This window comes from Crotalus tigris, unplaced genomic scaffold (assembly GCF_016545835.1).
Source record: "Crotalus tigris isolate CLP2741 ecotype Arizona unplaced genomic scaffold, ASM1654583v1 scf7180000020588.15403103151:6194809, whole genome shotgun sequence".
Classification (NCBI taxonomy): domain Eukaryota; kingdom Metazoa; phylum Chordata; class Lepidosauria; order Squamata; family Viperidae; genus Crotalus; species Crotalus tigris.
The window spans coordinates 3,791,140-3,802,039 of record NW_024098092.1 but is presented as its reverse complement, the minus strand read 5'-3'; the positions used below and the strand labels follow the sequence as shown (position 1 = coordinate 3,802,039).

Sequence of the window (10,900 nt, the reverse complement as noted above, 5' to 3'; positions counted from 1 at the left end):
CAAAAGCCAATAGAATAAAAGGGAGTAGCACAGCTAAGGAAAAGGGGGGGGAAATGGCGGACTGCGTTGTTTGGCGACCCCCGTGAAATGGTCGTTCGACCCCAAATGGGGTCCCGACCCACAGGTTGAGAACCACTGCCTTAGAGGTCTTTCAAGGGGGAGGTTAAAAAAAAGTTAAGAGATAAGATAAGATAACCTTTATTGTCATTTTTATACTGTGGGCACTACGGCACACATCAAAAATGAAATTTAGTTGCCCGCTCTCAAAGTGAAACACATACATGACGCACACCTAAACATACTATGAAGATGGCTGGTTCAATAACCAGGGTTAGGTAAATAACCTAATTCCATAAAACTGGTTCACTGATCAGCAGTATCTGATTGCAAGAGACAGAAGAAAATGCAACAGAAAAAAAAGGCGGGTGGGGGGGGAGAGCAGAATAGACGACCAGAGCATGGCTGGCTGGCCCCAAAATGCATCTTCTGTGCAATCTGTGGGGAGAGTCCATTAATTCCCTCCCAACTCTATTTAATTGTGCTGGCACACAGGAAAGGAGGGGGTGGGTGTCAGTTCTTGCTTCTAACACACAGTAAAAAGTCTTTCAATTCCTTTGCCTAACCACAGAAGCTATTAGCTGTAAGCAGTTCAAGCACTGAATAGAGTTGATTGTTACTGATAGGAGGAGGCTTACTGGATCGGCACTAATATTTTTTTAAGTTCATTATCTGCTAGTGGAAAACAATTCCCTTTAAGTACCAAAGAGGGACTCTTTTTTTTAAGGACCATCTGCAGCAACTTCTCTGAACGCACTTTCCCGCCTGATCCTATTTTTTTCTCTCCCAGATCCAACGATGTAATTCAACTCTACCACCGTCCCCTCCATTACAAACATCGATCCTGTTTCTGTTCTTTTAAGCAGAAGCAGAAAAGGAAGTTCTGCAGACTTGTCTGAAATGGTCTAGGGTTTCCTGCTTGAGCAGTGGGTTGGACTAGAAGCTCTCCAAGGTCCCTTTCAGCTCTGTTCATTGATTGGTCTGCACTGGTTTGGTCCAGCCAGGTTAGCACCTTGCCAAGCTTCCTTGCCAAGGCCTTTGACCCCAAGGCAGGCAATTTTGTATTTTTCTATCTGGCCCTGCTTCGTTTTCAGCTGATCGAAAATCTTGTGAGTTCTTCCATTGTCTAAAAACTCACTGTAAAAATATTGACATCCTCATTTTTATACAGCTCTTCCCTTGCATACACACTTAGCCATCGTACCATATCTATCTAAATCTATTCCCATATATATGGTGTTTGTGTATGTGTATATGGTATTATATAACCTATAATGTGTGCATTTCTGTGACAACTGCATCTCTTTGCTATTAAAGGAAAATGTGTGCAAAGGTTTGCAAATTAACAACGATAATAGTAATAAGCTTACAGGACTCCCAATTGCAAAGCAAATGCTTTTGAAACAACGTTGGCATTTCTGCATATTAGGTAAGGCATTCAGGCTGGAAAACTCAGACATTCTTACATGTCTCCAGGGAAAAAAATTATTACTTGTGTTATGAAGATTCAAATGACTTATTAGCACGGTATATTTAAAAATGAGCAACACAAGGTTTTACATTTTTAAAAGAATGGTTAGAGTTTGGATTATTGCAATGAACTATATTTCAGCAAAATTCTTTGCTGCAGGCTCTGTTTCTTATTCTCAGCTAGGTTTGTTCTAAATCCTTTTATGCTAAACAAAAGGTACATTAAAAATTACAAAGCCTCGAATCAGAACCTTATCTCCACTCTCCAAATTTAAAAGCAGTATAGAACTGATAAATAATTAAGGAGGAGGAAACCATTTCAAAATTGCCAAATATAAATTATCATGCCATTACTGCTATGGCAACTTTACAGTCAAGGAGCATGGCAATGCTGCCGATCACAATAAATAAAGAGAAATTCTGTAAAATCTCAACCAGCCCATCTTTGAGTAGTTGAACCTGTAAATAATCAAGGCTTGAAAATCAGGCAAAATCTAGAGCAGCCACTTCATCTCGAAAATTTGCTCATTTCATTTCATCCCGTGCATGATTTGTCCCACCTGAATTGTTGCCCGGATAATAAACCTCTCAAGAAATTGTGTCCTACTTTCACAACAAATTATTTCAAATATATTCCTGATCTATCAGATGCTCCAAAGGCATTTGTCTTCCTTCAGAAATTGGCATAGTTAACGGAGAAGCAAAAGGCTTGGCAGAGCTGTTTAACTTCAACAAAATCAAATTATAAAGTTGAGCCATTCTTCCTTCGCCTTCATTGTCGGGGATGGAAGAGGCCATAAAACAAACATTTGCGCCTGCAAAAGAACAGTTTGGCTTTGGAACAGCTGTACTGATAAAAGTGCTGCCACGTTTGGCTCATGGGATGCTCTCTCAATTGTCCCCAAGCTCCTTCAGGGAATGGCAAAGGAACCGGCTGCTGTTTGGGATCCTCACATCGTATAGGCCACCCAATAGATGACGTTGACTGCAGCAAAGGCAGCTGGGAAAACTGCCCTTGCGTAGACATCAATGGTATCAGCATCAATGGGTTTGAAAAGAGACTTGAGACCAGTGTTGGCCTTTGGTGCCCCTCCTTTCTTGGTGTCCCCCGTTTCTACTTCAGCTGAGCCATACAAGCCAGATGGGTTTGGGGGCCCTCGGCGATGCCTGCTGGACGTGGCCAGCTCCTGGTTGACTCCCGCAATCGAAAGGGAGAACATAACAATGGCGCTCTTCACATTGACCTGAAAAGGGAAAGAGAGATAGAATTGGGAAGAGGGGGAACTGGAGATACACCTCCCCCAAATTAGCTAATCCACATACCCTGGCCTACAAAAGTAGACCTGGAATAACATGGTGGCCTGAATAGCTTAGCAGACTGTTACAGAAAGAGAAACAGAGGCTGAGTTCACACACTGCCTTATGCTGTGCTTTGTTTCATAACCCACGATGGCTGGATTTATAAACCTTAACCACGCTTTATTTTACCAATGGTTTGCCCCCCACACAACACATACCACATTAAGCCAATCCGAACAAACTATGACATTTTTCGGTTGGGTATGTCAGGCTAGAAGAAATGAAACATGCTTTCTGGACAACACTACAGACCTACAGTGAAATTCAAGCTAATCTTCTTCCTGGCAAATTAAACCATGCCTTTTATTAATTACTTACTATATTTGTTTTCTGCCCGTCTAGCCTCCAGGCAACTTTTGCTGTAACACAACTTGCCTGGCTTCACACATCGAAGGGACTTGAAACCAGTGGGTATTTTGGCTGGGTGTGAGCCTGGCCATTAGGGCTTGTCAAGCTTCGTCTAGAGTTTGTGCATGTTACACAACTAGGTATTAATGCAGGGCTGTCCAACCTTGGTCACTTTAAGAGCTGTGGACTTACGTATTAGTTCAATGAGTCGTATTGTTTATGGCTAACTGTATATAATATGTGAATGCCATCAAAAACTAGACCATTTACCTTTCCAAGATAAAAAATGAATCTCAGCTAGAGCCTACAGACGATTATACTGACCTCTTCTGCCTGCTTGCTGGTCTTCAATTTGTGTTTCTGCTTTTTCATATAGTCAGCATTGAAATGGGCAAAGGCGTATTCCACCAGTGCAGCGAAGACAAAGACATAGCAGATCCAGAAGTAGACATCCAACGCTTTTATGGCCGAAGCCCTAGGAAGGGAAGAGCGAGCACTCACCATCAGGGTCGTCATGGTAAGAACTGTGGTTATGCCTGTAAGAAACAAAGAAAAAAATTAGCACCTAGAGCAGTGTTTCTCAACCTTGACAATTTTAAGGCATGTGGACTTCAACTCCCAGAATTCCACATCCAGCAACGCTGGCTGTGGAATTCTGGGAGTTGAAGTCCACATGCCTTAAAATTGTCAAGATTGAGAAACACTGACTTAGAGGGAGTATATCCCCCATAAAAAGCAACCTGAAGATCTTTCCACTTAGAGCGGTAAGAATTTTATTTTATGTCAGTTCCTCAAAATGGGTAGAAGCAACTTGGCTTGCCTGCTGATTTAGATGGATTAAGGATCTGACTTGTACCGAGATGTTTTGTCTGGGTTCAACCACCATGATTTATTTAACCAAATTGCAGTTGGTTCAGGGAATCTTTGCATGATGTGTAAACCCCCTCCCTCTCTCTGATCTACTGGGCTGACTAACTCCAGCCCAAGGAGAAGATTACTTAATTGCTTTTCCAACCTTGGATTCTCGGCAGCTTTAGTTTACACATACATCATACTTTCCACACAACAAAGCTGTGAGGCAAGTGGGCTCAGAACTTCATGTCTGAGTGAAAAGTTCAGTGCAGGGGTATCAAACTGCCGGCTTGCGGGCTGGTTGCATCATGCGGAGGCTGCGCCCACCCCAGCTCCAGCCATGCGAAAAAAAGTCACGACATGTCACGTGACGCGGCGAGTTTGACACCCGTGAATTACAACCTCCACCATCTTTATCTGGCGCTCTGTTCACTGTGACACCCCAGCTCCCAAGGCTTTTGTAAAAATCAGGTAAAGTCCTCTTTTACCTAGGGAGACCCGTGCAGGCACAGCTGATTGGCTGATCCAGAAGGAGACCCATGACATGGCCACCAAGAGAATTGAAGGGACATAGGACTGGATGATGTAGACACCTCGGTTCCTCCGCAGGTAGAAATGGAGACTCAGGCGGGGGAACCGGCCAACTGTAAAATGGGGATTTTTTTTTTAAATATCTTTTGGGGTTGCCCTTTTATCCTGCCCTCAGAATGGCTGCCATCATTCCCTTTCCCCACCCCTGAATTTTTTTTTCCACCCAATTTCTTTGCCCTCGCGCTCCCTTCCCTATCTGTTAGCATTAAAATGAACTTTCCATAGCTCCTTGGTCTTGTTTAATTCTTCACTTTTAAACAGAGAACTCACATGCCATACTAAATCATGGTTTGTTACAATAATCAGTTGGGATCACCAACACGTGTGTCCACGAACTGTGGACTACAAACCAGGGTAGAAAAAAATTAGACCACCTCAAGCCATCTCATGGTTAGAATTCTGCTTACCAGTGCGAAACCCCAGTTTTGCCCTTTGTAAACTGTTGCTTATAGCTACGTACGTTGTGTGAATTTAGCCACATAAAGAGCAAATCATGATAAAACTTTATTTATCGTAATGAATGAGCCCTGTGTTTAAAAGGCCAAGATTTATCTTTTAAAATGACATTTTACCCATCTTGGTGAATTGAGCTCTTCTAGCTTGTTCAATCCAGCTAGTTTCTTGTCTCCTTAGAAAACATGCTGGTCAATAACCATCCAACTATTAAATAACTAATTACTTCACTTACCAGATTTGAAGTTCATAAGTTCAGTAGTGAATCGATAATTGATAATGGTGAACTGAGCGAGCTGCAGCTTATCCAACCCGTGAATTTGCTCTTGGTTCTCAGACCAGTGGTAGACAATGTCCTCGGAGGAGTAGCCATCTATTTAAAAAAAAAAAAAAACCTGAATAAATACAGGTTCATAAAGCGGAAGGTGAAAACAGGGTTCACATAATAGGCTGCACCTGATTTGTTTTAAATCAAGTTTTGCAAGTGAAAATAAAGTTTCACCAAATGAAGCAACTACCATAGATTTCAGCATAATATGTCAACCTGGTGGCCCTGTTTCGTTTTCCTCTTAATTTTCCAAGGGAACCTGATTCAAACAGCACAGCGAAAGCATATGAAGTCATATCCTTTCTTCCCTCCAGCTTGGGATTGATTTGTGTGTTAAACTCACAACTCTCCAAGTCCAGCATGCATTCCTGCTCATCCATTGGATACTTGGTGAGATCCATGTCACAGGCCACCGTGGAGGTAACCCTACAGAGAGCAGAACACACAGCACTTACATTCAAGCACCTCCCTGCTTACCTGCACACTTAGGCTAGAAGAGTTTCCCAAACTTGGCCATTTCTAGATAGGTGGACTTCAAATCCCAGAATTCCACAGTCACATGGCCATTGATGAGAATTACAGGAGCTGAAGCCCCAACCTCTGGATATGCCTGGGATTGGAAATGCTGGCTTAGAGGAACTTCCTACCATTTCACTACCCAATAAATACGGCTGTTTACCACCGGCCACAAAATTGTCATTTACCTGATGCTGTAAAGAATGACTCCATCCGGCTGCAGCCTTACAAGTTTATTCTCCACCGTTACATCATGAAACCAGGCTGACTTGGCATTGACTATAAACGTATCCGGCAGCCAGAGTTTGTCCACAAAACGGCTATCCAAGCCCAGCGTTTCATTGGTCCGATTGTACGACAGCCGGTGGTCCCGCCAGCTTTGATGCAGAAAGACAGTCATCGTATATTCCTAAAGACAAGAATTAACAGAGCAGAATTTTTTTAAAAAAAAATTCCTTTAAAAAGGATAGCTGTGACAACTTCTCTGGGCCAAAAAAGAGCGTTTTCCATTTCCCCCCCCCGTTTTGTCATATTCCTAACAAATAGGCTGCATTTCTAATTTAATAAGCTGTCATATTCCTAACAGCTTATTAAATTAGAAGAGCAGCCTATTTGTCACAACTAAAGATTTGTGAACTAGATAGCCACATTCCACAACATTTCTATGCAGTCTAAAAACAATTGCCATTTTCACCATCAGGAGAACAAAGGTGGTGTCACCATGTCTGGTTTAGCTCTGGTGCTCACTTACCATGTTGGCTTCAGAGATGTGGTCAATGCTAGCCACCTCGATAGCCAAAGCCACATTAACAGGGGGCCCTTTATAGAAATGACAAAGAGTAAAACAGAGACACCGAAATTTACGTTCATCTTAAGTCAGTCTAGTGTAATGCATGAATGAGTACAAAAAGTTACGCTGAGGCCCTGAATCAGATGAGACCAGATTAGCGCTATAGCTCATCTCCGTGGGCTTATTTTAATGTGCTTCTAATTTATAAATGTTATTTATTAAATTTCCATCCCAACACAATTTTTACAACTCTTCCCTGACAATCGTGGATAATAGCAAGTAACTAAAAAGTGTAACCCTATATTGATCTACAATATGTAAATAGTACATCTTTTAATTCCTCTGTGCTAAAGAGCCTTACCTCCAATTCCTGGCCTAAAATTCCGGGCGTATCCTTTAATCAAGTCATCCAAATTGGGCAACCAGGATATTTCGATGTTTGACCCGATATAATCTCCAACGTCATTCAGGGCTCTCCGTTGAAAGAACAAAAGAGACAAAAGAAAGAAAACCAAATAAACCCTTTATTTAGTGGTAGCAGATTTTTAAAAGAGCAGTTTTCTGTTATAAAGATTCATATGTTGCTGCATATTTAAAAATCACCGTTAACTGACTTTAGTTGGAATTGCAGCTGATGAGGAAGAGCAGAGGAAGTTGAGAACACATTAAATTGATGAACAAGATGCTCGAAAGCAAGGCAAGAAGACAAGGTCTCTGCCCAAGGAATTTTATAATCTTAAATTTCAATTTACGTTTGAACTGAAGGGAGACAAGAGACTTGTCAGTCTTTGACAAAGGTCCTGAATTAGAGTTATGGCTGGGGGATTCTGGGTATTGTCAAAGATTATTCTGGGAACAGCTTCAAGCAGAACTGGGAGAATGTTTGAAATGTTGAGTGCCTGTTATAGGTATCTATAGCTATAGGCCCCATTCAATTATAATTTTAACCTAATGAAAAGGGGCTGATTAATAAATATATAGTAAGCAGTCCTATTTCCTGATAGCACATCATTATAATTAAGTATAGATTTTATTCTCACACAGCCTAACATCCCCCTTGGCCCTCACACTCCAACAGGACGGTTCCATTTTTTCACCTTTTTTTTTATTCCTAGTTACTCTCACTTCTCCAACCTCCCTCCCTTTTCCGGACTGAACCCTCCACGGGGCAGAGATCAGTCTGGGATTTTTGGATTTAAAATTACAACACCTCTAACCGTGCCAAATGGGGTGGTGGGGAGAGGAGAGAAAGCAAGAACCGCAGCCCACCTCTTTTCACCAAACACATATTGCAAGCGTTAAGTTGAAACTGTGTCTGTGGGAAAATGACTCATCTCTACTCAATTACTCTACTAGGGCTTAATAAGTCACTGCATGAAGAGCTGCCAGAAACCAAGGAATCGTGGTGGTGGGGGGGGTGCTAGGAGGAGGAAAACAGAGAGGCAGAGAAGCTGCCAGCACCCCCAAGTTTTATATATTTTTTCCCTCTGTGTTGTATTTTCCTCTTTTTAAAAAATCTGGGGAAATCTCTCGTCTCCTCAAGTGCAAACTTGGCCTCATTCTAGTGTCCAGTGGTCCATTCAATTCGAGCAGTGCAACCAGTTGGTAGGTAAAACTAAATTCTGACTGACCATACGGGTAGTCCTCAACTTAACGACCGCAACTGAGCGCGAAATTTCTGTTGTCAAGCAAGACGGTCGTCCCGTAGGTTTTGCTCCGTTTTACGACCTTTCTCACCACAGTTGTTAAGAGAATCCCCGCAGTTGTGAAGTTGGGTGTGAAGCGAATCTGGCTGCCCCACGGACTTAGCTTGTCGCAAAAGGGGATCACAGGATCCTGGGACACTGCAGCCATCATCCGGATGAGCCACTGGCCAAGTGTCCCAATTTTAATCACCCGACCAATGGGGGAGGCTGCAACGGTCGTTAAGTGTGACGAACGGGTCATAAGTCGCTTTTTTCCCCCAGTGCGGTTGTAACTTCAAACGGTCACTCAACGAATCGTGCCTGTAGTTCCTATTTTATCCTCACTGGACTGAAATTGAAACGATGCCTTCCGTGCTGGGAACCGAACTTGGGCCAGTTTACCCAGAAATAAACTGCCTAACCAAATTGGGAAAGGGATCCTGTAACCCCTTCTGGGGTTGTCAGGTGGGGGGGGGGGAATCCGTGTTCAGTTGAAGGAAGTGACCTGTCTCACTGCCCCATTTGGTGCTCCAAACCAGATGCAGAGAAAGGCAGGGCACAGCTGCCTCATTGGAAACCATTCCCTAAGGATGCTCCACTTGCTGGCTCTCCAGGGCTCTCTCTGGGCCAGCAAATAGGGCATCGTATATTTTGGTCGTCTTCCGCCTCGGCCTTCATCGGCATAACCCACATTCTGTAGATCAGGCAGAGTGAAAACCACGGCCTTTGGCTGTCAGCAGCAGAGGTGGCGATGACCGCCAATTTAGATGGCTTTAAAAGGGAGCTAGACCAATCCCTGAGCAGTCAAACGGATGGCTTCAATCACAGAGACCCCCCCCACCTTGGATGCCCCCAGCTGCTGGGGAGCCGTAAGAAAAGGAGCCCCTGGTCGGCAACTGGATGGACCCTTGGCCTGATCCAGCTTTAGGGGGTCTTAATTTATCTCCCTTCCAAGTGAAGCTTTAGGGCAAGGCCTCACAATTGTGGAGCTGGGTTCAAATTTCACTTTAGACTCCCTCTCTCTCTCTCTCTCTCTCTCCCCATCTTTCTCCATCTCCCATAAACAAAATTTTTCTCCTTTCTTCGCTGAGCTCCTTTCCCATAAACGAGCGTCCCGCTCTTCCAAAGCGGCTCGCTCGGCTCGGAAACTGGAATAATTGACCCGGGTTAACGTTTCCCGACGGCTTCTGATTGCGCCAGAAGCGCCGCGCAGCCCGACCTATCCTCCAGCGCCGGGAGCCTTCCTCCCGAGGCGGGTTGGATTCGAGGCTAGGCAACGACGGACCGGTAACCACTTCCCCCCCCCCACTGTAATTTCCCCCCGAAAGCGCAGGGTGGCGCGCAAAGGGACACCTTCCTTTCCTCGCCCGGTCCCCGTCCCTCGAGAGAGTGGCCGGCTCCAACCTACGGCGGGGTTGCAGCGGCCCCGCTCCCGCTTTCTTCCACCGGCCAACTAAAACGGGGCGCGCAGGCAGGACGAGACAGCAGTGACCCACGCGCTCCAGGCAGGCGCGGAGAAAGTGGCCGCGCGTACCTAGCATAGCTCGCTCGCTCGCTCTTACCTGGTCCAGGTGTGGTGTTGGGCGCAGAGCAGCAGCAAGGAGGGGAAAACCCAGGTGAGCGATTCCATCTCTGGCCGAGAGGCAGGGACGTCGACCGAAGGGGCGAGAAAACAGGTGCAGGGCAGGCAGTTTCCCCCAAAGTCCCTTCGGGCGCGGGGCGACGTAGGCAGCTCCCGGGGGCAACGCGGCACGAAGGTCGGTCCTGCTCCGCACAGTGGAAAGAAAGAGGAGGGGAGAGAAGTAGTGTGTGTTCGGGGGGGGGGGGGAAGAGAGAAGTTGGAGGCTCCGTTGCCTCTCCAAGCGACGTGGCACCGCAGCAACCAGAGGCGCGCACGACGGCAAAGGAAGCGAAGTGGAGTAGAGAAGGCAGAAAGAGAGAAGAGCCCGGTGCTACTCCGAGTGGCCTCCACTCCCTCCTGCGTGCCTGCCCAGCGCCAAGCAAAATTCGAGGGCAACTGTTCTCTTTCATTTAGCTCTCCATCCTTCCCTCGCTGGTACCTCCACTAGAAAAATGAGACGACGACTGCCACTTTAAATATGTCTTTTGTAAGAAAAAAAAAGAACTCAAGCACAGAACTGCACAGAGCTGCTGGCCGAAAATAAACCCCTTCGGAAATTACAGATTTTGAGTGTTACCAAAGCAGCACAGCAGCTGGAGGAGGAGGAGGAGGAGGAGGAGGAGGCACGTTTACACGTGTTCCCGGAGAGCCTAGATTTAGAAAGGGAGATGGAGGCATGGGAAGGAGAGAGAGGAGAAGAGACGAAAAAGGGAGGACGATGGAAAGGCTACAAAGGAAGGCGGGCAGGCGAAGTGCAGAAGAAGGGTGGAAGGTCAGCCCATGGAGATGAATCGCGGAGAAAAGGAGAAAAGGAGAAGGGTGGGCAGCAT

At 45.2% G+C, this 10,900-nt stretch overlaps 1 protein-coding gene across 1 annotated transcript; it reads right to left on the bottom strand.

Annotated features, from left to right (window-relative positions):
• Nucleotides 1–1,697: 1,697 nt before the first annotated feature.
• GABRD (gamma-aminobutyric acid type A receptor subunit delta) lies at nucleotides 1,698–10,605 on the bottom strand. The gene is made up of 9 exons (XM_039367506.1): nucleotides 10,012–10,605; nucleotides 7,126–7,238; nucleotides 6,726–6,793; nucleotides 6,163–6,383; nucleotides 5,802–5,884; nucleotides 5,366–5,503; nucleotides 4,575–4,730; nucleotides 3,559–3,770; nucleotides 1,698–2,771 (listed from the first exon to the last, which is right to left on the bottom strand). The coding sequence occupies exons 1-9, from the start codon at nucleotides 10,077–10,079 to the stop codon at nucleotides 2,478–2,480; spliced, it is 1,353 nt and encodes a 450-aa protein (XP_039223440.1). The 5' UTR covers nucleotides 10,080–10,605; the 3' UTR covers nucleotides 1,698–2,477.
• Between the last annotated feature and the right edge of the window lie 295 nt (nucleotides 10,606–10,900).

Coding starts and splice junctions, on each gene's coding strand:
- GABRD (XM_039367506.1), bottom strand. CDS start 10,079: ATGGAATCGCTCACCTGGGTTTTCCCCTCCTTGCTGCTGCTCTGCGCC. Junction 5,504..5,801: donor CATGCTGGACTTGGAGAGTT/GTGAGTTTAACA, acceptor TTTTTTAAATAG/ATGGCTACTCCTCCGAGGAC. Junction 4,731..5,365: donor ACTTATGAACTTCAAATCTG/GTAAGTGAAGTA, acceptor CCCATTTTACAG/TTGGCCGGTTCCCCCGCCTG.